Source organism: Cydia strobilella, chromosome 10 (genome assembly GCF_947568885.1).
Source record: "Cydia strobilella chromosome 10, ilCydStro3.1, whole genome shotgun sequence".
In the NCBI taxonomy this organism is placed as follows: Eukaryota; Metazoa; Arthropoda; class Insecta; order Lepidoptera; family Tortricidae; genus Cydia; species Cydia strobilella.
This window is the reverse complement of record NC_086050.1, coordinates 18,405,251-18,431,694: the sequence shown is the minus strand read 5'-3', so window position 1 is coordinate 18,431,694 and position 26,444 is coordinate 18,405,251. Positions and strand designations below refer to the sequence as shown.

General features: G+C 37.6%; 3 protein-coding genes across 3 annotated transcripts in view; 1 reads left to right on the top strand and 2 right to left on the bottom strand.

Moving 5' to 3' along the window:
* The window catches only part of LOC134744674 (circadian clock-controlled protein daywake-like), a 113,924-nt gene that overhangs the window by 63,329 nt on the left and 24,151 nt on the right, over positions 1 to 26,444 (bottom strand). The gene's annotated exons all lie outside the window — the stretch shown is intronic.
* On the top strand, positions 346 to 14,635 carry LOC134745053 (cytochrome c oxidase assembly protein COX15 homolog). The gene is made up of 10 exons (XM_063679030.1): positions 346 to 489; positions 811 to 968; positions 1,629 to 1,761; positions 3,975 to 4,107; positions 5,663 to 5,849; positions 6,679 to 6,863; positions 7,798 to 7,871; positions 9,428 to 9,583; positions 12,141 to 12,253; positions 14,478 to 14,635. Exons 2-10 carry the CDS (start codon positions 816 to 818, stop codon positions 14,616 to 14,618), a joined length of 1,275 nt encoding a protein of 424 aa, XP_063535100.1. The 5' UTR covers positions 346 to 489; positions 811 to 815; the 3' UTR covers positions 14,619 to 14,635.
* LOC134744672 (ubiquitin domain-containing protein 2) overlaps positions 23,268 to 26,444 on the bottom strand; it is a 29,956-nt gene continuing 26,779 nt past the window's right edge. Inside the window, exon 5 of the mRNA XM_063678576.1 lies at positions 23,268 to 26,314. Within this exon, the coding sequence (XP_063534646.1) occupies positions 26,168 to 26,314 (147 nt within the window). The 3' untranslated portion in view covers positions 23,268 to 26,167. The remainder of the gene's footprint in view (positions 26,315 to 26,444) is intronic.

Genomic DNA, 26,444 nt, shown 5'->3' with positions numbered 1-26,444 from the left:
TAAGACGCCGTAGGCATCAACTCAGTGGGGTAACTTAAATAAAATATCAGAGGCGGTATATTTTTAAAAGTAACAACTAAAACGTAGCGGTTATCTCTTTGGTAGAAACACCTTTTAACAACTTTTGAGAATCCAACATTTTTTCGATTTACACTGAGTATCGATAACACTAGTACAATTAGGGCAACATTATCGACATATTTTTACGTGGCAACATTACCATGTGCTACCATTTGACATTAGCATTAGTGACATAGTGACAGTGACAGTTGTCAATGTCACATTTGCGATTTCAGGATTTCAGGCATTTCAGTTTGCATTTGCGAGAATACACGAAAATAAATATATTTTATTGATAAATACTAATTCGTTATCATCTTTTGAGTTTAAAAAGGCAAGTAAACTTGACAGGTTAATAGTGAACAAACCGCTGATCAAGTGATTCAAGTGCCAGAATCATATTTCATAATACGAGATAATACCGCTTGCGTAAGTAAATGTATTTTCCTGTAAACTGCACAAATATAAACTATCTAACAATTACAACTGTGACACACACATATGTGTATGTGTATGTGTGTGTGATATACACATATAATACAAGCATTTATTTTGTTTATAAATCGTACTTTAATACATGATTTATTCCACGCAACAACACACAGATTTTTACTGAAACACAGTACATAATATTACTATCTACTACTATAAAAAAATATACTATGAGACTAATTGCTAGTCTAATTAACTAAACATCTTAATCCTGTTTACCTAGTAGTCATAAAAAAACAATTTCAATGTTTTTATCAGTGACAATGTGGAGTGTGGCGCAACTCTGCCGGTGCTCCTTTCGGTCATCGCTCGTGGTGGCTGGGGGACGGAATGGATTCACACAGATAGCGGCCCGGCAGCTGGCACCTGCTCGGACAAGTTCTACTTTGGGATGCAGCAAAAATAGAGTATTTAGGGTAAGTATCCTACTTCAGTATAATTTTAGAATATTTGTGTATTTATTCTTAACGCAAAAACAAGCAAAATTCATCAATTTTGCACCCATACAGTTTATGACCTACCAATATAGGGGTTAGAATTTTTATTTGAGGGAAGGGGTTCACAACTTCTACACGAAGTAGATGGCATAGAGAACACACAAACAACAACAGCAAATCAGATCAGAAGAAATACACAGTTAACAAAATACACAATTAGTAGGTACTTAAAAAATAACAAATTATACATAATAGAGACAACATGAGTAACGGAATAACTTGCAGAAGGTACACTGTGTCCATTGCAGCAAAAACAAAAGGGTGCCGACTCAGCTATACGCTTCACTCATATGAGAAAGGCACTGATTTTCTGTCGAAATTGTGTTTGGGTTTGTTAGGGTTTTTTTTTTAATGGCTTTCCCCTTTTGTGGGTTTTGGCAGGAGGGATTTTGCCAATGACGACGTTTTATGACGTACAACCAGTACAACGCACGAAGAGAATTTTCGGTGAATAAAATAATTTTATTTGTTAGGATTGACTTCATTAATATTAATTGCCTGGTGAAAGAAAAGTACAGTCAGCAATAAAATCTTGTATCAAAAATGAAATTATTAACAAAAAACGTATTATTTTTCCAGATAAGCGAGCTCCTTAAATCCAACAACATAGTAGCCCGTCTCTGTACCACATCACCAAAGCCTAAACAAAGCAAGGCGGTCGGCTACTGGCTGCTCGGGTGTTCGGGAATGGTGTTCACTGCAGTTGTGCTAGGTATGGTTGCCGGTTACATTATATTGGTATACTGTGTTTATTATGTTGTTAATGTGGCACTCAGTAGGACCAATGGTAGCAAGTAGGTACATAATATTCGTAATATTGCATACTGACAGCTGAGATTAATGATTTCACTTACAAATTCTAAAGGGTGTTTTTCTATTTATGTCTAGCTGGTCAGTGGCGTAGCGTGAACTAATCTAGCCGTGGGCGAAATCGCATCTGCGAGGCCCTTTTCTTTCACTGCCCGAAGGGGTCTCGCGCGAGGCCCCCCTTGTGGCGCTAGGCCGAGGGCGACGGCCCAGTTCGCCCACGCCTAGCTACGCCACTGTAGTTGGTCTTGGGAATAGGATTTGATTTAAACCCTGTGTTTGGGCATTATTATTTGATTTTGGATATTGATAAAGGTAGCTTTGAGTAAAGATCTTTAACATTCCTATTATTACCCATGCCAGGTTACTTCTTTCCTAGATTTTTTAGCTGTAGTTTTTTTTAAATAAGATTTTAAGTCGAATGTCAGGTCCTAAAAGTTGAAGATGAAGTGGTTAGAATTCGAAGAATGTTTAGCATTTAAAGTTTTAAAATAATCTGTGATGTAGGTATTTAAGACTAAATATGTAGACTATTCTTAATAAAAACGTTAAAAAATATTTTTTGTTTTTATTATTCAACCTGGGGGTTATATTCTAAAGCTAATATGATAAGTGTAGGAAAATATGATACACATACTATAATATTGTATGTTCGCATTTCGTAAGATACCATACCATAGTATGGTAGAAAAGAGCTGGGGAAGATAAAAGAAATCAGTATAAAAATGCATTTGAGAGATTTAAAATCATATCTATAGTAAATAAAATAAATATTGTCAATGGGTATAATTAAAGATGAGAGTCAATTACCGTTTCATAATATTAAATGATTTTACATTACGCTAAAGAACGGACCGCCTGTTCCTATCTCTATCGCACGTGTGCAATTATATTGCTGTCCCACCATGATGCCTGCGGTCAGTGACACTGTGCGAGCGAAACGGTAATATAATTGTGCGCGTGCAATAGAGATAGAAACAGGCGGGTAAGCGTCCTTTCTTTAAGATATATGAGGCAGTTTATCGATTCGAGCAGCTCAGCGAGGGCCGCGATAAGTCGAGGATAAAATAGATATTTACTGTTTGCTATTATTTACACTTTGATTGCTTTTCAAAATGAGATACTGTGTAAAAATCTATACAAAATGAAAACTGATAAGTTTACATTGCATAGAATTCATCCCTGCACTAAGGAGCAGTGGCGTAGCGTGAACTAATCTAGCCGTGGGCGAAATCGCATCTGCGAGGCCCTTTTCTTTCACTGCGCCCAAAGGGGCCTCGCGCGAGCCCCCCACTTGGGGCGCGAGGCCGTGGCCACGCCTAGCTACGCCACTGCTAAGGAGTGGTGCGAGCAATGCGACCGTGCGGTGTAGTTTTAAAACACAATTTTATAACTCTAAGAACAAATAAAATTATTTTCTATAAAAATATTTTAATTTGTGTTGTTATGGGGGCGCCACAAGCCTTCGGGAAATTGTCATATACTTGGAAATTTCGACCCATGCCACCGTGACCGGATAGCCGAGCGGTTCAGGCACCTGTCCGAACGGGGACGCTGGTTCGATTCCAGCTCTGGACACTGGAGGCTTTGGTCATTTTTTCCTTCGTATATGACATTTATTTCAGTTTATAATTTTATAACTGTGCAAACTACATTGCCCTAATGGCAAAGATAGATATAACTCCGTAATAGATGGATACAGTCTAAGGAAAAAATGTGCCTCGAAAATCAAGAAAATTTGATTCTCGTTTAGAGGGCGCTACTAGCTTTGGCTTACTGTCGTATAGATGGCGTTGACGGTTTCGTTTGTTATTTAACAATTTAAACGCATATCAGTGAAAGAACATGGGTCAAAATCATAAAAATAATTAATGCAAATAAAAAAAATCATTTATCCATATTTAAATACATTTTATCGTATTTTTATAAATCTTCATTTTTAGTTTTAAAGTGTGTCGACAGATGGCAGTGAATTTACTGGGGTTACAAAATTTACTATGACAGTACCGCTCTAGTATAAGTTACTCTATGATTAGGGTGACGAATTTTACAAGCATGAAATTAGAAGTACGTAAAGGATTTGTCTGTCCGGCTATCTAATATGAGGTTTGTGTATAGGTGGTGTGACACGTCTAACAGAATCCGGTTTGTCTATGGTAACGTGGAAACTGCTAGGGGAAAAACTTCCCACCACCGAGGCGGAGTGGGAGGCCGAGTTTAATAAGTACCAGCAGTTCCCAGAGTACAAGTAGTAAGTAAATCAGTTACAATACTCTTTTTAGGGTTCCGTACCCAAAGGGTAAAAACGGGACCCTATTACTAAGACTCTTTAGGTCTAAATGACCAAGCAGCTGTAGTAGCACTTATGCTGGATATGAGTAAGGCGTTTGACTTCGTGTGCCATAAAACATTACTTTCAAAATTATATAAATACGGCATAAGGGGACAAGCATATCTTTGGTTGGAAAGCTACCTCAATGGACGGCAACAATGTGTTGAAGTTACGAAACAAGTGAATAATTACAAGGAGTCATATAATTCACCTTACATGATAAATAAATGCGGCGTGCCACAGGGCAGTATACTGGGGCCGATACTGTTTCTATTATATATTAACGATTTTCCTCGAGCCACACTTAATGATACAATCCTTTTCGCAGACGACACAACTATACAAAGGGTAAAAACGGGACCCTATTACTAAGACTCCACTGTCCATCTGTCTGTCACCAGGCTGTATCTCATGAACCGTGGTAGCTAGACAGTTGAAATTTTCACAGATAATGTATTTCTGTTGCCGCTATAACAAATACTAAAAAGTACGGAACCCTAGGTGGGCGAGTTCGACTCGCACTTGACCGGTTTTTTCTACTCCAGCACTCCTATTGACAATTAAATGACTCTTTAAACTCTCGTTCTGTACACATAATTAATGTCATTACGGGTCTAACGCTTTTCTTGACTTCTAAGAAAAAATCTACAAACCAAATTGATTTACTCTCGTATAAGTATTTACTTTCATTTTATTTATCATTTTAGGTGTTTGCTGCTGTCTTAGAAAAAATATCGTACCCAAAGGGTAAAACGGGACCCTATTACTAAGTCTGCTGTTTTTTGCGTAATGGTTTGGAACCCTTCGTGCGCGAGTCCGACTCGCACTTGGCCGGTTTTTTTTTAAATTTTGCATACACCTAGGCTTTGGTTGTTCAGTTAGTAAAGCGGTGGGTCGGTGTCTAATTTTACTATTTTCTGTCCCAAGTCAAGCAAGTAATTATTTTTTCATTTAACATTATGATAATTTTAAACTAATACGGGACTTAACCGCGTACAAACTTACATTTATTTATGGCCTGACGTTTCGAACGTGACGTTACGTTCGTGGTGTTCGTGGTCACAGGCAGACTGGCGAGGAATTGTATCAACATCTTCTTGCCGCGCGGGTTTTGCGAACTACCCGCACTTGATCTTGATTATTAACTTGTACGCTAGGGTTGTCACTTTGCCTACACACAACACGACATCCAATGGTATGTGGCGGGATGTTTTTTCCCCCTTACATTTGCTAATTACTGGATTCCACGAAGACGAAATCCCCTGTCCCTCATTTTGATTGAAATTTCGATGTTTTCTGATTTCAATTGCTTCACGCACCTTCCTGCTGTAGTAAAGACGTTCCGTTGAGAGGTCTGGGATTATGGAGCTCAATCCAGTGGTTTGGTCCCGACTGACTGGTTTGGTTAGTTTTAAATTATGAGTGAAAATCGTGTTAGTTTAAATCAATATAACATTATGATTTTTTATTGCAGCAAGAACCAACACTTAACCCTGTCAGAATTCAAATGGATCTGGTGGATGGAGTTCGCGCACCGCTCGTGGGGGCGCTGTATCGGGGCGGCCGTGTTCCTGCCCGCTGCCTTCTTCTGGATGAGGGGGTATCTCGACAAGGGGATGAAGGTCAGGGTGGGGGTGTACTGTGCCCTAGTCGCTGCTCAGGTGAGATAAACACTGGAGACTTGTTTCTATAAAAAAACCAAACACCATGGCATGCTCTAACGTTAATTTTGCCGCGTCATTTACTTATTTTACGCGTCAAATACTCATATCGGGTTCAAAACTCAAATGCTCAATTTTACGGTTCCGTACCCAAAGGGTAAAAACGGGACCCTATTACTAAGACTCCACTGTCCGTCTGTTTGTCTGTCACCAGGTTGTATCTCATGGACCGTGATAGCTAGAGTTGAAATTTTCACAGATGGTGTATTTCTGTTGCCGCTGTAACAAATACTAAAAAGTACGGAACCCTTGATACGCGAGTCCGACTCGCACTTGGCCGGTTTTTTTATTGGTACTTAGGGAGCGACTGCCGTAGTTTTTAAGATGGCAGTCGCATCTGACCTAACCATGGGGGAAACTAGGGCTTATTGAGAATAGTCAGGTTTCCTCACGATGTTATCCTAATTTTGCAAACATGTAGGTGATGCTGAACAGTATATCTAAGTTTATTGTTTTTTTTTTTTACATCTAATAAGGCACGCTCCGTTAATTGTAGCTACAAAACAGTCGTCGTTATTTATATATATATTATATATAGTATATATGTATATTATATTTGTATATATGTGATTATATGTTATTTTTATTTTATTTTTGCTGTTGTATTTGTAGCACCGCCCACAATTTCTCTGCTTAGCCTTAAGGTTGACTGGTAGAGAATGCCTTATGGCATTAAGTCCGCCTTTTGTACTGTAAGGTTTTCTTTTGTGCAATAAAGATTAAATAAATAAATAAATAAACAGTGACAATTAACTTGAGTTTGTTCTAGGGTCTAATGGGGTGGTACATGGTCCGTTCCGGTCTCGAGGACCGCTTCCAAGGTCCGTCCGACGTGCCGCGCGTGTCGCAGTACCGCCTGGCCGCACACCTCGGCTTGGCGTTCATTCTGTACGCTGGCTTACTTGGAGGGGCTCTGAGAGTTCTGCGGCCATTCCCACCAGGCACTTTACAGATGTAGGTATACTAGTCATACTAGTGATCTAGTGAAATGATTTTGGCAATCAATAACCCAACTTTAGCCAAAATAGCCACGTTGACTATGAAGCTGGTGGTTAGAATCCCAAGGGCAATTATTTTGTTTTCACCTCAGCAGCTCGAACAAGCCTACTTTCGTCACTCCCTGGAGTGAGGAAAGTGCGACTTTCCTCACTCCAGGGAGTCAAACAAAATAGCTTTTTAATTTAGTGAAGGCCATGAACTGCCACTTCATACTTTGATTACAATTTTTTTTTCTCTGAATTATTCTGTGTAATTCGAAATACATTTTAACCTTTAATATGTTCTCACTGCTGAGGTGAAAAATTATGTGTGCAACACGAGAGCAAAGTTATTTTACATCTTGTGTTTTTGAGTCCCTCGCTACGCTCAAGATTCTAACTTAGAATCTTTCGCTTTCTCGGGACTCAAAATAAACACTCGCAAGAAAAACCAACTTTCCTCTCTTATTGAACAAATAACTATTTCATCACACTCGCTCAGCGGGAACTATAGAAAAAGCGTTTTCCCTAGGGAGTTATAAAGTTTCTAGTATTATAATTAACAGTTTTTTGTCTTTATACTTAATTTTTATATCGCAAGTGTGATGAAAAATATTGTGTGTAACTTAGGGCGTAATAATATTGCAAACTCTAGTCTATAAATCGCTCCGACAAGCCGCCGCGATTTAACTATACTCTCGTTTGCAATATTTAACTTACGCCCTATGTTGCGCAATGTACTATTAGCTACATATGTTTTCTAGGTTTCCACACCTATATGCCATGTTGGCTTTTCTACCTATTATATGTATCTTGGTGTAGTATCCAAAACATAGACTTGTGAGCTTGTTGTGAGAATTTCCCGAATTGTATAAGATTACCACATAACACTTACGTATTTTTTGTTACAGAATTAAGGAGCTGAAAAGTGTGACGGCGCTTGCACATTCTGTAAAAGCGATGGCCTTCTTCACTGCATTATCAGGTACGAGTAGCCATTCTACTTTTCTCGTAAAATGCATATTTTAGAATACTCGGCCACTACTTTCATTTTTTGTTTTGGAGAAATGGATGGATGAATGGATCGAGAAAGAGGCTTAATTAGGCTATCAATCCCGATAGCTTTGTTCAAACTACTCTTAATATTTTTCATCATTGTAACTCAATGGTCCTTGATTGTCTCTCGATTTGTATGAAAATATAAATAAGGCATTTACCAATGCGTTACCATTTTTTTATATTAATCAGTATTAATATATGAATTTTTTGTTGACCAAATTTTTCTACACGAATTCAATATATGTCATACTTTTTCTGACAATAAATTAATGAAAAAGTAGAATGACGCAGGTCACGAAGGTTATCATTCCTACTTTTTCTGACAATAAATTAATTGTCATGAAAAAGTAGAATGACGCAGGTCACGAAGGTTATCATTCCTACTTTTTCTGACAATAGATTAATTGTCATGAAAAAGTAGAATGACGCAGGTCACGAAGGTTATCATTCCTACTTTTTCTGACAATAGATTAATGGTCATGAAAAAGTAGAATGACGCAGGTCACGAAGGTTATCATTCCAGAGATTTAAAAGTACGTAGATACTTCAACAGAAAGGAATACCTGAACTTAGTTTTCTGAGATTTCTGGTATCATAAATGTTTCTGCTATTACTGGGTTTTAGGGTTCCGTGACCGAAGGATTGTCACCTTAACGGAATCCTACTAAGCTTCTCCTGTCCGTCCGTCTGCTTGTTTGCAAGCAAGCTGTACTACTAAAATCATTATAGACAACAGAAGGTGTAATTTGCACAGAAATCACAGATTTTATTGCACAAACAAATAATAAACATCAGAATTTAAAAAAAAGTCTAATTTTTAGGGTTCCGTATCCAAAGGGTAAAAACGGGACCCTATTACTAAGACTTCGCTGTCTGTCTGTCTGTCCGTCTGTCACCAGGCTGTATCTCATTAACCGTGATATCTAACAGTTGAAATTTTCAAAGATGATGTATTTCTGTTGCCGCTATAACAACAAATACTGAAAACAGAATAAAATTAATATTTAAGTGTGGCTCCCATACAACAAACGTGTTTTTTTTGCCGTTTTTTGCGTAATGGTACGGAACACTTCGTGCGTGAGTCCGACTCGCACTTGGCCGGTTTTTTTTTCATCTCTTGACTACATGTCTTCATAAATCAATGATATAGCCTACTTTTAAGATAAGAGAAGAGAATGTTAAGAAACTGTATGCTACCATTGAAAAAGTAGTACCATCAACTGGGGTGAATAGGGACGGCTGGGGTGAATAGGGACAAAACTTAAAATGTGATTTATCTGATAATTTCTGAGAGAATACTCACACAAATTGTATTATTTGATTGAAAATAATAGTAGATTTCGTATGATACAATTTTTGTGGGTGTTTTTTAGGAAATTGTCAGTTAATCACTGATTTAAGTTTTGTCCCTATTCACCCCAGCCGTCCCTATTCACCCCGGTTGACGGTATTCCTAAAAATCCATTTTTATTTGTGTTACAGGCGCCTTCGTAGCGGGTCTAGACGCAGGCCTGGTCTACAACTCGTTCCCCAAAATGGGTGACAATTGGATACCGGAAGACATTTTAGCCTTCGTCCCTACTGCGAGAAACTTTACCGAAAATCCTACCACTGTGCAGTTCGACCATCGCGTGTTAGGTAACTATAACTATACCTTTAACTATGACTGTAACAAAATGGGAGACAACTGGATACCGGAAGACATTTTAGCCTTCGCCCCTACTGCGAGAAACTACCGAAAATCCTACCACTGTGCAGTTCGACCATCGCGTGTTAGGTAACTATAACTATACCTTTAACTATGACTATAACAAAATGGGAGACAACTGGATACCGGAAGACATTTTAGCCTTCGCCCCTACTGCGAGAAACTACCAAAAATCCTACCACTGTGCAGTTCGACCATCGCGTGTTAGGTAACTATAACTATACCTTTAACTATGACTATAACAAAATGGGAGACAACTGGATACCGGAAGACATTTTAGCCTTCGCCCCTACTGCGAGAAACTACCGAAAATCCTACCACTGTGCAGTTCGACCATCGCGTGTTAGGTAACTATAACTATACCTTTAACTATGACTATAACAAAATGGGAGACAACTGGATACCGGAAGACATTTTAGCCTTCGCCCCTACTGCGAGAAACTACCAAAAATCCTACCACTGTGCAGTTCGACCATCGCGTGTTAGGTAACTATAACTATACCTTTAACTATGACTATAACAAAATGGGAGACAACTGGATACCGGAAGACATTTTAGCCTTCGCCCCTACTGCGAGAAACTACCGAAAATCCTACCACTGTGCAGTTCGACCATCGCGTGTTAGGTAACTATAACTATACCTTTAACTATGACTATAACAAAATGGGAGACAACTGGATACCGGAAGACATTTTAGCCTTCGCCCCTACTGCGAGAAACTACCGAAAATCCTACCACTGTGCAGTTCGACCATCGCGTGTTAGGTAACTATAACTATACCTTTAACTATGACTGTAACAAAATGGGAGACAACTGGATACCCGACGACATTTTATCCTTCGTCCCTACTGCGAGAAACTTTACCGAAAATCCTACCACTGTGCAGTTCGACCATCGCGTGTTAGGTAACTATAACTATACCTTTAACTATGACTGTAACAAAATGGGAGACAACTGGATACCCGACGACATTTTAGCCTTCGTCCCTACTGCGAGAAACTTTACCGAAAATCCTACCACTGTGCAGTTCGACCATCGCGTGTTAGGTAACTATAACTATACCTTTAACTATGGCTATAACAAAATGGGAGACAACTGGATACCGGAAGACATTTTAGCCTTCGCCCCTACTGCGAGAAACTACCGAAAATCCTACCACTGTGCAGTTCGACCATTAGGTAACTATAACTATACCTTTAACTATGGTTATAATAAAATGGAAGACAACTGGATACCGGAAGACATTTTAGCCTTCGCCCCTACTGCGAGAAACTACCAAAAATCGTACCACTGTGCAGTTCGACCATCGCGTGTTAGGTAACTATAACTATACCTTTAACTATGGCTATAACAAAATGGGAGACAACCGGATACCGGAAGACATTTTAGCCTTCGCCTCTACTGCGAGAAACTACCGAAAATCCTACCACTGTGCAGTTCGACCATCGCGTGTTGGGTAACTATAACTAATATCGAACGAACCTAACTCGTTATTATGGCAGTTAAGATTTTCAACTGTCTTGATAACGTGTCACGGTTCAAATTTAAACGGATATTTTTGCCAAATATGACCAAGTGTGACAAGGAGGGGTCAAAAACTTTTTTTTTAACGATGTGGTAATGTTGTTACGTGTCGACCCCCTCGTCGTGGTAACCCCCTGTTATGTGTCGGGGGTTATGTGGGACTCCCATTCCTTTCTCTTAGCGAGAAAAGGGGGAGAAGTCCTACCCACTAAACCCACATCGCGGCTTGACCCGCATTGCCGTATGGGCAGGCCTCCGTCACTCGCTCAAGGCCACGCGCTATATGCCTACCGCTCGGAGTATCGTCGACGATACAACCGACAGAGGGCCGCCGAACGCCCGCCTCAGCGCTCGCACCGCACATTTCCAGCGCTTACGCTTCGAAATGCCGAAACCACGTAATTATTGTGCAGTAGTCAAAAAACAAAGGAAAGTTTGTCGTTTTTTTCATTGCCGAGAGACGAAGAAAGGTGAAAATACTAATTTTAAATCTATCTTTATGAATTTCGTCACCATTTATTTTTTTGAACACAAGTAGGTAAAATCGTAAATTAAGGAGTTTTTTGAGTCAGGTATTATAAGTGTTATTTTAAATATTTGATTGACTAATAAAAAATGTGGTTGACAACCCTAGCGCATTCTTACGATGACGCGTTGGCACGTGACTCGCACGGCGGGCAACACAGTCTCGACTCTTTGTGCGCGTACTTATGGTACATTTTTTCTCGTCCTGAGAAGCAGGTATTATTATTAAGATTTTGTAGGCTATTATAGCGTAGGTATTTTCGCTTTTGTATGGGAATGATGTATCTGTTACGTAGTAACTATTTATTAATCTGTGGTATGGGAGACGTCATGGGATCGCGAACATTCTGCCATGACGCCCCCGATGGGGGGGTGGGGGGGGGGGTGTCAAAAACCTAGAAATTCGTGTGACTAGATGACCCGTAAATGAGTACGCAGGTACGACAACATTGGCGTTGGCGACGGCGCTGTTCGTGAAGTCGCGCCGCGCGCCGCTGTCGCCGGCCGCCCGGCGCGTCGCGGGCGCCGTGGGCGCCATGGCGTGGATGCAGGTAACATACACACACATCCTTCCCCAGGCACGAGTGTACGAGGCGCGGGCAGTGCACGACGTACAACCGCCGCGGACACTCGTGCCTGAGGAAGGATTCCCAAAGAATCCGAAACATGTCGCCGAAAGCGACTAAAAAAATAGTGAGTAAAACCGTACTGATCTAAATATTTTGATACACACACACATGTAAACAAATACCTTTAAAAAAATGTTACTTCAATGTGAAAAACAACCAAAAATTTTTAACCAATCCACTTCACAGCGTACTTAAGAATATAAAGCAATTATGGTTCTTCGTAATCATAATTTATATCGTTTGAACACCGGAATAAATAAATATACTTTTGTAAACCTTCACATTATAAAAAAATATTTAAAATGTTGAAAAATTTTGAGCGGTTGAAACGCTCATAATTTTTGGCGCGAATTCGACAGCGTGATGACGTCACACGTTCGACGGTCCAACTGACGTTTGAAACTAATGACACTTATGTGAACTAATCTGTCGAACGCGTGACATCACGTGACGTTTCGTTCACTAGCTTTTCGCGGGAATTTTTTTGTACTTTTTATTTATTATTTTAAGCAATTAAATGATAATTTAATCGGAAATGCATTTGTAACATGATATAACGGTAACAAACATCGAATAAAAATATTTCGCACAAGTATAAACTTCATGCATGGGGCTAATTGTTAGATTTACCGCAAAACACAGAAGTAACCACGTAGTAAAAGGGTCACCCCTGGCGTGTACGCGACACATATCTAGCAAAAATTCATTGATAGAACTATCAATGAATTTTTTCATCATTCATTCAAAATTCATTCATCAATTGCTATTCTCTATTCTCATCTACGATTAAGACAGTTTTTCGCCTCAAACATGTATATTTATTTTGTTTATTTTTTTTTATTTAAGAAACAAACAGTCTTTTACAGTTATAACATAACACTGGAAATTTTCTTAAAGCTAGACATACAGTTTCCTTAATGAAAATATTTTAACATCATGTTTAATAAAATTTCTACAGAGTAAAACAGAGCTATTAGTGCAAACAAGAACAAAAACAATAATAACAATAATGAAAATAAAATGCAAGAGTATCAGAGTGTTAACAATAAATTTGTATATGTATAAACTGAATACTAAAAAGGTTTTGTTATTCTTATTACTTATTAACGTTCAACACTGAGATTTTTTCCTAATAGTGCCAAACTAATGATCTGCGTTATTACACTGCATAGATAGTGTTTTAAATCTATTAAGTTTCTCGCAGAAAATATCGAGATTCAGAAATTTTTCGTTGTACAACCTGCATGCCCTTCTAACAAAAATATTTTTTCTACTCGTCGAGTATAATCTGTGTATTACAACTTCACATGCGACACTACAACCTTACTCTTTTCAACGTTGGATAGTCTATGGCACTTCCGACTCAAGCATAAGAATTTTATCGATACGGTTTAGTCAATTATAAAAATTTTGAAAATGGAACTTCATACATTTCGATAAAATATTTCTTGTTTAAGGAGACTCGATTCAATGCAAAGCCTACTTAAACACGCTGCTGCGTAGCATCTGCTTTGTGATTGGTTGGCCAACAAAAACATTTTATTTTATGTTGTAGTAGAAACAATTGCTTCATAAGTCAGAAACGCGCATGTGACACCCTTCATATAGCAACATCCATACCCTACGAAAACCGCTTAGCATTGCTTGTTAGTCTCCATAGGCTACAGTGGCGAAAATCGAGAAAAAAACTGTCTTAAAATTGAATTTAGCGCGGAGCAGGTACCAGGGCCTCATGAGTTACGAGGAGCTGTCGTTGACCAACCCGCCGGGGGCGCCGGGCCCGGCGGCCGGGGCGCGTACGAGTATGAAGGTATCACGGGTCGCGGCAGCTCGCGTATCTTAGCTGTATACTTTTGGTTTTGGTTTGGTTTGGTGGTATGATTCTACTAGTTGAAAGTATTATTTTTTTGTCTCGTAGAAAAAGTATTGTAAACAATAGTGATATAATCAAGCTTTTCAATCTCGTACCTTAGTTAAGCAACTCAGCAAGCTTCGTTGCTTAAACACGGTACTCGACTGAAAAGCTCTCTATTATATCACGATTGTATAAAATACTATTTCGCGTAATCTATAATAAAACATCGATGAGAATGGCAATCGATGAATGAATTTTGTTAGTCAACTGATGATTAATATCTTCCCACAGGTGGGTCTGGGCATCGCCACGCTACTCCACTACGTCCCGACTCCTCTTGCCGCGAGCCACCAGTCCGGCTCTCTAGTATTACTTACGTTAGCTATCTGGCTCACTCATGAACTCAAACTGCTCAAATACATACCTAAGTGAAGATAACAGCCAAAGGGTTAACCGGTTGGTAGGTACAACAGTCAAAATGTTAACCCTTAAATGCATATTGTTGCCAAATGTATACAAAGCATTGGACAGCTCACAGATATCCTAGATCCTACATCCAATTAACTAAATAAAAACTTTTTTCCAACCAAAAATAAAAAATCATGCATTTAAGGGTTTAACAAATATGTTAAAGTCGGTTAAGCAAATATTGTCAGTAGAAAAAGGCGCGAATTCAAACTTTCAATGGGCCGATATCCCTTCGCGCCTACATTTTTAGGTTTCCGTACCCAAAGGGTAAAAACGGGACCCTATTACTAAGACTCCGCTGTCCGTCTGTCTGTCACCAGGCTGTATCTCATGAACCGTGATAGCTAGACAGTTGAAATTGTCACAGATGATGTATTTCTGTTGCCGCTATAACAACAAATACTAAAAACAGAATAATATAAATATTTAAATGGGGCTCCCATACAACAAACGTGATTTTTTTGCTGTTTTTTTCCGTAATGGTACGGAACCCTTCGTGCGCGAGTCCGACTCGCACTTGGCCGGTTTTGTTAAATTTGTCGCCTTTTTCTACTGCCAAGGTTAGCTTTACCAACTTGAACGAAGATTATCTGTTATTCTAAATAATATTTTGTTTCATTGGAATGATATTAGAATCTGTGAAATATTAGTTTTTGGTTTTTACTATTTATTTGGTCGAGGTCGAATTATTAATAACAGTATGCAATTCTAGACCTTATTCGTTACACAATTACAAAAAAAAAAGCATACTTTACATGAAATTGCCTTGGCCCATGTCGCTTAATGAACGCACACTGGATGCGTGGGCGTAGACGAGCTCGTGCACGTTGCAATATACAGATGCTTATGAGAGATGGCACACCGCTTGCGTAACGTGTGCGTGCGCGGCAACATATCTATTAGCGCACGCACAAGTGCGCGCCTACGCATACACGTCCGGTGTGCTCAGCGGTGGAGGCATGGTTCCATTTTTATCGCCTCTCACTTTCGCACTTACATACTTATTAGAATGTGACAGGTGATAAAAATGCGACCGTGCTACGGCCGCTGGCCTGATGGCTTATACGTTCCTAGTCGATATAATGATTTGATGATGATGATGATGTTGATGATGATGATGATGATGATGATGATGATGATGATGAGTCGATGTATTTCTTGTGCTCATATAGGTATTCATCAAAACGACTTCCATTCATTTCATTTGTAAACTAATGTATATAAAAAGAATATCATACATTAAATAAAACACTAGTATAATTTAAGTTTTTAAGGGTCATAATTGATTATCAGTATTTAAGACGCATTTATTTTGCACTTATTTCGCAGCATAACCCTTATTACAAGTGTCATAAGGTCGTTATCTAAGAATAAAAGACGAACTATTATTCACAAGTGGTTTTATTTGAAAATTTAAAATACTAATATTGCTTACACACTGAAAACTCTTTATATACAAAATTGCCAGTTTTTAATTTGAAATTAGTGTTAATTCGTTACACAGATAATTTATTCCAAGATTACTATAGTGTTAACTTTAGGGACCGTGCACGTTGGTCTGCCATCTTGTGGCCTAAATCGGAAACTTAAACTTGACATTGACACTTCACGTCAAAGCAGAGGGCCTACCGCGAACACCTGAAGTTTGCAAATTGCGTGCCTTTTTCTATCACTATAATTAAGGCTTAATTGCAGTAAAAGAGAAAGATACCCGCCATTTGAGGTTCTCCTTCGGTGTTCACGGACCTCAGGTGCTGCCTACAGTGCGCGCACGCGTAGATTCTGCCATCTTGTGGCTTAAATCGGAAACTTAAACTTGACAATTGCAATTTACAATAAACAAGGGGCTCCTGAGCTGCATATACTTAAATAGTTTATGCACGCTCCCTATAGAAACAGTATTTATGACAGTTTTATTTTATTTGGGAAATAAAAACAGCTCAATTATATGCATTTTACAACAGAATTTGCTATAGGGATACTAAAGCCTGTTCATCGAGTTTACAGTATACAATTCTCCCTCTAAATAATAAACGTGTCACTTTCTATTTGACGCAAAATATAATCAAATATTTAAATCTTAAACATGTACAGTGGCGCCACCGGCGGCCAGCTATGGTACTATAAATGAAAGTCTAATTGTAAAATACAATGGTACTTTTGTACGTGTGTGTGTAAACCATTTAGAATGATACGCTTTTTTTTTACATTCACATGAGTTATTTGATGACGGATAAAATATTTGGCCCAAAAATATTTTTTCTAAATTATTAGTCCGACTAAGCAAATATTAATTTATTGCATATGTGTATACGATAAGTATATAATGTCTATGGTGGTGGTATTCGACTTCCAATTTCTTTATCCAATGTGTATTACGTCTCACATTTTGCTTAAAGAGAGGGTGAGATGCTATGACATAGGACAAATAAATTGGATAGGTGAAATACCACCCCAAGACAAATTTATGCTTCGAATTTGACAGCTTATGCAAATGGCGCTGTGAGCTACATACGCGTTAACTCTGGTTGTCAAATGTTGACGTTTGACATTTAATTTACCACAAAACATGGTCACATCATGCGGTCCCTTTCTAATATACGGCACTATCCCTTTCGGCTATTTAGGGTTGTCAAAATTCAAGTCGTTATCTTATCTGTGGTCGTGCATGCAAAGGGACGTCAAATTGAGTCAACCCTAATAATTGCTCGGAGCAATGCTGAGCCGAACGGAGCCGAGAATACCCGAAAGGAGTTTCGCACCCCTGACATGGCGCCGGACAGCGCCATTTTCTACAGCCGTCAAACTCGAGGGCACGATATTTTCTTAGACGACAAATTTCTACAATCAAGAACTTTTTGCTGGTAATATAGAAAACTGGGCGAAAATAATTATTTTTTATACTCAAACGGCAGTGTATGAAAGCCTAAATACATTCAACATATACAATCCTTAGTATTACTTCATAGTGAATTTGTTATCTATCTATCTACATCTATATTAAATACAGGCATAATCCAAACCTACGTATTATTTATATTTGGAGGTAAGATATTGATTACAAGGAAAGTTAAAGGGGGTGCAGAAATGTAGACTACATAATAGCTATTAGCCAAGCGGACGCTGTTTTAAATTGTTTAGGGCGTCCGCGTCACGTGGGCGCCACGCCACTGTAGGCGGCCTATGGAACTCTGCGCGAGCTCAGATTTATGCTTACGAATCTCGTCCCGCCGGCGGTACAAAAGCCAGTTGGTTGCCACACGCACTCACGCTTGCACGTCACCGCGCGCTGTGCCAAAGATTATGCAAAATAATCATCATATTCTTCGTCTCGAACAAATAACACAGCTTGTAGTGTCGATGGATGCAGAAACAACCACCCGACACCGTATATGTACATATTTTCACAAATTGATTGTCAAACAAAATGTAGGGGCCGTACAGCGCCATCTACTTTAGCTTTGAAACTCGCTGCTACAATATTATTTTACTCGCATTAGTATTTATCTGTCCATGGTATGGCAATAAAACAATGAAGATATGGCGTATCTGTTCAGATTTATTATTGCATATCTAAACTATGAGTTTTTAGAGAAACGGATTTAAAGTAAAGTATGTAAAATCAATGTTAGCATACGTATATACATACAAACTTTCAGTGGAAAAAGGTGTGAAATTCAAATTTTGCGAAACTATACTAGTAAATGTGCCTTTAAAAAAAAGAAAGAAAAAAAACGTGAAGGAGTTACTGGTAACGAAACATGGCGGATTTAACAATATTAAATGCCACTATTCACTGTCACTAATAAAAAGGTGCATTGGGGTAACTTCAGAAAAGTCAACCCAATCCCAATATACATTAAATTAAGAATTTTGTCAACAGACATTTCTGAATCCATATCAAACTTCCATTGAGTTACATTGGCAGATTTTGAAAAATTAAACCCCTAAAGGGGTTAAAAAGGGGATGCGTATGTGGTACAAGTTTTATTTTAAGCTAGGAATTTTAAACTTCGTAAAAAGGTGATTTATCTAAATACAAGAAAAATAATTCCAGCATTTTTGGAAATTCATCCGCTAAGGTGGTAAAAAAGGGGTTGAAAGTTTTTTTGTGGGGGACTTGAAACTTAAAAAGATGAGAACTAGATAGGGTGACTGCTATAGTTATTGGCCCCTCCTTAGTAATTGGCCACACCATAGTAAGGCAGAAAGAAACAAGGCAATAGAAATATGAGTGGCCAATTACTATGGAGGGATAATAACTATATAGCAGTCATCCAACCTAATAGCGAAAAATTAAGAACAATACAATTGAATGGGTATTACTGCAAAGTTTATTCAATGGTTTTTCGACAGTAAATAATAGATTATTCCGATATCTATATCATAAAATGTCCAGAGTATTTTGTTCACATGCCAGTGAATAGTGACATAATTATAATCTTAGTATAAAATCTTATATATTGTTATTCTGTATTAAGCCTCTTCCCTTTCTGTATTATCATATAGTCGTATGAATACAATTTTAACCTAAGATTTTACAGCTAGATATTAAAATTTCACTTATTATAATTTTATATAACCTAGACCGTCAACTTATAATTTAGAATATTGTTTAATAATATAATAATATGTAATGTTAGCATGTTAAGTTTACCGAAAATCATATTTTTTGCACTATTATACTTAGGGAGAAGCAGTTATTAAAAACGTCAACTATTTATTGTCACCGAATAACAACAACCTTTTATTGGGTGACGATAAATTAAATATGAAACAGGGGTCCATATTTTTTAAAGAAAATATCAGTATAGGTACATCTAAATGATATTCTGGACACCAATATTTAAAAAAAAAATTGGTGTTCAGTTCAGCATTACCCCAAAGCACTTTAGAAGAGGAGAATCATACTCGGTAAAGTTGTCATACAAATTTTAATTAAAATTTGGACGTGTGTAATATGGCTACGGAGAATGCAACATAAATTAAAAAAAAAAAAAATACCGCCTAAAATATTGACTATCACTGTTAATGGCCCGTGGCCCATTTCTCTATATTGTTAGTATGTTGCCATGGTAACTCATACGAGTTGACAGTTTGTGGACTAATAATATTAGTGTAACTCTAATACCGTTCGAGAAATGGTCCCCAGGTTTTGGTATAATGTAGAAAAAATATGATGAAATGAGAAAATGGTGTTGTCACACCAAATGATCTGTTGATCTATCGTCGATCACTTGACTCTTAGCTGTCATCGATTTAAAGAATCGACTCGATTAATCATGTTTAATCGACGATCTATCGAAATCGAATCGAATCGGTTCTTACTTCTTAGGTACGATTGCGATAAACTAAATATATAAAACATATTTTGTACCTGCATTTGTCACTGCCGTCATTGGTAGTAATTTTAGATGTCGTAAACTGAAATATAAATTGTAAAGTGTATACGGGTAATTCCGAAAGTCGAAAACCGTCGGATAATTCCGAAACAGGACTTATCTTATCATGATGGAGTTTGGGTCATTTTCATCCGAATTTTGCATTTATCCGACATATGAAATTACCCGAACACACTTTACTAGTATTGAATATTTATAAAAGGCGAGGCCATAGCGTAAAATATCTAAATACGACCCTATATTACTAGGAATAGATTCTCATTTAGTAATTTCATGTTTTTTTGTTTCTATGCCTTGACTTAATCAAAAATAAACCCTATTGTGACAAAATTAAGAAATTTAAATAAAAAATCAATTTCTATTGTCACTGGCCAGTTAAAAAAGCGACAACAAAAATAATATCATTGGGTGATTTTAAAAGCTTTCAAATTTCCATTTTTACAGGAAAACACTTCAGTCCGCTAACGCACACTAGAAATATAAATAAATATACAAATATTTGTACGGATCACAACAATACACAAAATGTCGTTTCAAAGTGTCATCCACAAATTATAGATGACCTATTTTTGTTGGTTATTTAGGCGCTATTTTTCCTAAGTTACCAGTAAAAGCGCCTTACGTGGTTATATATCACACTGGTGCAGCGCTCCGCTCCGGTGTGCAAGCGAGACAGCGTTATAAACGTAACTATAGATGTCCCGCTTGCATACCGGAGCGGCGTGATCAATGTGAAGACTGCCTTAAGTTAGAGATCGTTGCTCACTCACGGTAAATTAAAATACTTTAATTAAAAAATATTGTAATTTAAAAAAATTATAAGTTTTCTAAATAAGTAAAAAATAAGTGATAGTTACAATTTAAATAATTAGGAAATTTTCAAAAGCTATAAGTTGTATTGGGGTAAATTCAAAAGCTGGATAATATTATTACTACACCTGTCCCCCACAAGTCCCCAGCTGCGTGTGTCTGTTTGTGTGTATGTATGTTCGCGATAAACTCAAAAACTACTAAACGGATTTTCATGCGGTTTTCACCTATCAATAGAGTGATTCTTGAGGAAGGTTTAGATGTATCATTCGTTACCCCGTGCGAAGCCGGGGCGGGTCGCTAGAGCCACATAGGTATCTATAAAACCAGAGGCACTTCATACTTTAGCAACACTTACATACTGTTGCTACAGTAAAAAGTGCTCCTTGTTTAGTAGGTATTCGCAATTATCAAAATTACCTCGACGTTGAACTTACCCCAACGCACCTCTCTTATTTTCTAGTCACATTGCAACGACCTTTATCATATACTTATCTTCCATATTTACAACCACTAAGTTAATAAATTAATATCGATACATATACAATATGATTATTTTACAGTATTAAAATTTATTAAGTCTATTTTATTTAGAATTGCTGCAATTTATAGAGTGGCAGTTTATTTCATAGTTCATCTTAATATACAATTCACATTTAAACTTTGTTTTATATCTCAAATAGTATAACTATTAAATTAAAATTTAAAAACATAGCTAATAACCGCCGCAAGAAAACTCACTTTCTCGTTAAAAAAACCGCATCGAAATCGGTCCATCCGTTTGAGAGCTACGACGACGCGACAGACAGAAATTGGCGTCAAACATATCACACCCCTCTTTTTTGCGCCGGGGGTTATAGCACGAATTTTCTCAAATGATTTTTACGCCTAAGACCATAATCTGTTATAAAAAAAGCCATTGTTTCTTTTACGTGAGCGGTCGGCCATTGTGTCTGAGCGCGTGCCACGCCAGATTAGGGTCTTAGGAGTAAAAATCATTTGAGAAAATTCATACTATAAAAACGGGCAATTAAATTACCATGTTAGCATCCGAGATATAAAAACACTGTTTTATAATATTGGGGCTTCAGCGTTACGCGTTACCCATACAGGGTGGCTAAAAAATAAGTGCATTCCCGTTGCCAGGAAGGTTTTGGTATTATACTGAGCAACTTTTACTATGGGACCAACCACGAAACAGCGAAAAAAAAATTTACCCTCCCATAGAAAATGGACCATCCAAAATGTATAAAACAGCCAAAAATTTTTTCGCGATTTCGGGGTTGGTCCCATAGTAATAGTTGCTCAGTATAATCCCAAAACCTCCCTGGCAACGGGAATGCACTTATTTTCTAGCCACTGTGTATAGGGGACGGCGAAAAAAAATGTGGTATCTCAACAGTCCTACTTATGTTCAAGATTGAAGTTAAGTTGCCATCAGATATATCGGAGCGGCCAAGGTGCTCAAAAATATCTAAACACGCCTTGACAATAGAGGTGTGAACAGATTCAGGTATTTTTGAGTACATTGGCCACTCCGATATATCTGACGGTGGTAGGTACAGTACCTACTGTAGATAATTTGTAAAATAAAATCTATACTTTTTATATAAACCTTATTAAATTCATTTTGCGGCGAAATCTAACAATAACCACTAATTTTCTCGAGTTCGCTATTTAAATAATTTGAAAAAAAAAACAAACAAAACGAGACATCGAATTTATCAATTCAACTTATATTAACGAAAGTAAATTGAAACTTTATATTTCAGTAGATTACGTATGAAGAGGATATATTTTTTTCACCACAGCAGCTCGAACAAGCCTACTTTCGTCACTCCCTGGAGTGAGGAAAGTGCGACTTTCCTCACTCCAGGGAGTGAAACAATGTAGCTTTTTAATTTAGTGAAGGCCATGAACTTCATACTTTTATTACATTTTTTTTATGGTATGGTATGGTATGTCGTGTCGTGTCTGGTCGTGTCGTGTCGTGTCGTGTCGTACCGTATCATCGTATCGTATCGTATCGTATCGTATGGTATGGTACATATTATAATAGTTATTTTTTCTGTTTATTCTGTGTAATTCGAAATACATTTTAACCTTTAATATGTTCTCACTACTGAGGTGAAAAATTATGTGTGCAACACGAGAGCAAAGTTATTTTTCATCTCGTGTTTTTGAGTCCCTCGCTACGCTCAAGATTCTACTTTAGAATCACTCGCTTCGCTCGTGATTCAATTATAGGATCTTTCGCTTCCTCGGGACTCAAAATAAACACTCGCAAGAAAAACCAACTTTCCTCTCTTGTTGCACAAATAACTAATGCTGCTCAAGCTCATGTTTCGTTTAAATTTTCCGTCAACTGTTGATAAATAATTGACGTATAGTCCGTCTGAGTTTACTATGCACCGGCATGAACATAACAAAGTGAGGTAGTGTCCTTATAAACGGCATATGTTCATAGAAATGTGACATTAATGATGACATAGCCACACTTTGTCATTGCAAATCATGTCCTTGTCCTCTCAACTCGTCTTGCCCGAATCGCTCGTGAACAGCATTTATCAATTTTAAAGACCTAATATTTAATCTGACTAAACTCTAGGCACAATTTAAATTAATAAATGTTCTATACCAACCAACATCCAGGCCTCTGGTGACATTCATCCACAACGAAAGACATACATTATTATCAACATACTTGTAACGTTCCAATGCAAAAGAACCCAAGGGGCCCTTTTGCCTTGGACAGTCACATTTTGTATTTACATACATACGTAATAATCCCTTTTCGTCAAAGGATTTTACAGAATTAGGAAATACTAGCTATTTTGATTAAAAAACCAAATCAGTAAAATGTCTTTACTGAACTGACAATACTCTCGAGAGGTAAATATGTAGGTCAGGTATTGAACAATTTTTACTATGGGCATTGCCCCGAAATCGCGAAACTTCTGTTTTTTTTTTTAAATATGCACATATGAAACAGCTAATTTTTTCCGCGTTTTCGGGCTGATTTTTTCCACGTTTTCGAAGTTGGTCCCATAGTAGAAGTTATTTAGTTTGACCTACATATTAGAGTATGGCTAGAAATTAGACAATCTAGACATAATACAACCAGTCTGTATAAGCTTTACATAAGACTTGAATTTGTTGGTCCGATAACGAAATAGACTAGTATCCCAACTTTAGCCAAGAATTCACCTCATACCATTACAAAGTAAATTGCCATTTGACAATAGCTCATAAAGCTTTGAAATAAGGTGAAAAACAACCATCTGGGGCCGTCAACATGATCACAATCGTTCTTCGACAAACGCCAATGAAGAAAAATGTATCGGGATAACAGAATACGAAGAAAAAATCACGTGATAATTTACATACATTATTTAAGTTTCGATTTTCGATTGGCGTGTTCTATAAATGCATAATTATTTTCCTTCGTATTTTCACGGAAACGTATTAACGTGTCTTGCTATTTCAGTCAGCCTCGGTACAAAAAGTACTGAGGTTGTTTGAAGTAGCATGACAAATACGAACGTTTCCGAGAATAAACGAAGAAAAACAATTATGCACTACATCCTGTAGTTTGTTTTGAGCTCCAAAAGAAATTTTTCATAAGTCTAAAAATCACAATATTTACCTTAACAATTGCCATAAATTACACATTATATATACTGTCAACGTACTATTTATTTACAAGGTTTATGAACAATTGTATAGGCAAAGTATTGTGATATATATAGTATCGTGATTTTTTATATAAGCTTTTTAGTCTAGCCTAATTAGCTCACGAAATAGGCAGGAATCGAAACTGTTTCGTTCCCTCGATATAATATATATGTGCAAAAATTTAAAGTGTATTGCACTTCGGTTTCACACGGCCAAATTTAAGACATCTTTTAAAAAAATGATCAGAAAAAAATTGTCAAATGGTAACATTAGTAAGATGGCTCAAAATTTGACAGTGAAAACATTTAAATAGCGCCCTAGAACTGAAAGTTGACGCAGGGCTTACAAACAGTGAAGTCACAGTAGCCAGAATTATTGAACATTTATGGCCAGCCAATTTTCAATTTATTAGTTTTACCAATCTTACATATTTGTTTTTACACAAAATTTTAATTTTACACGGTTGGCGCATGCGTTTAAAAACCACTAGTTTTCTAAAGCATCTATATTCATCCATAGGACTTAACCTTTCTTTTTTAAATGCCAAACGACATATCGATAACCGTGAAGAAGGTAAAAAAAGGGCTTTCGGATTTGTAATATCAGTAATTCAGTATAGGTTTTCAAATCGAATTCAAAAGTTATTCATAATTATTGGTTAATATATACGCATTCATTTGCAATGATTTTTAAACGCATAGCATCTAAACTAGCTTGTAATATCAACATTAAAGTTCCTTGTATCCTGGGCATGGGCACCAAATTGTAACAACCCCCTAAGGGTAAAATCAATTTGCATTTTTATACGCTGTACTTTCGAAAAGCCATCAACAAAACTCTAGGATTTGTATTATTCGCAGTTCGACTATTTAAGCTCTTTTGATAATCTTATACATATCACATAAGATTTGAGATATTTTATTTTAACATCTTATTATGTATAGATGGTGGTACATTTTATGAAAATATTAAGCATATTAAGCTATCGCAGTTGTTTAAAACTATGCTAGATATTTTCGTAAAATATACAATAACATTTACCAATTTCAACACACTAAACCGACCATTCGCAACATAAGGTCTACATATCGATACCCTAGTTCACAATCGTACGAAGAAAAATTTGTCGTAATTAGTACCATAGTGCACAAACATAGTTAAATCATTTTACGGTTTAGACTCACTTGTTTTAGTCACTCGCGCGACATGTTTCGGAGAGCCTAGGTCTCCTTTCTCAAGCACTAATAGTGCGAGCAGCGTTCACGACGACCGTGTATTGCGTAAACCGTAAAATGATTTAATGTTAGTATGTCTCACAACAGTTTAAATTCGAAAACATAGAGTTGTTATTACAAGCAAATTTTTCGCGTAATTAGTACGATTGTGAACTAGGGTATTGATGTATACTACCGTCGGTAAAAAGTTATCGCGGTCAGCTACGGATAAGTGGCAGCTAAGTAAAGTTGTAATTTGAGAGTAAAGCTGGTTTTCAAAATTAGTGTGTTTCTTATACAGGGTGATTTTGAAATCGATAAATTCCATTTGAGTCTCCCTACATTTACTACCGTTCGAGCCCTACCTTAAGTAGAGAAGTTGACCCAGGAGAGCTAGGGAGGATGTGTAGACCTAGCTCGGCGGCTGCGGCTCGGTGCTGACGATGACCTGCACGACGTAGCCGGGGGTCACCTTGGCCTCCTCGATGAGGAGCCGGTCCCCGAGCAGCTTGCCGCCGTAGAACCAGCGCTGGCGCCAGGGCTCTATGTCCTCTTGAGCCTGGAAGGAAAATAAAAGGTAAACAACCGGCCAAGTGCGAGTCGGACTCGCGCACGAAGGGTTCCGTACCATTACGCTAAAAAACGGCATAAAAATCACGTTTGTTGTATGGGAGCCCATCTTAAATATT

Coding starts and splice junctions, on each gene's coding strand:
- LOC134745053 (XM_063679030.1), top strand. CDS start 816: ATGTGGAGTGTGGCGCAACTCTGCCGGTGCTCCTTTCGGTCATCGCTC. Junction 969..1,628: donor GCAAAAATAGAGTATTTAGG/GTAAGTATCCTA, acceptor TTATTTTTCCAG/ATAAGCGAGCTCCTTAAATC. Junction 12,254..14,477: donor GCGCCATGGCGTGGATGCAG/GTAACATACACA, acceptor ATCTTCCCACAG/GTGGGTCTGGGCATCGCCAC.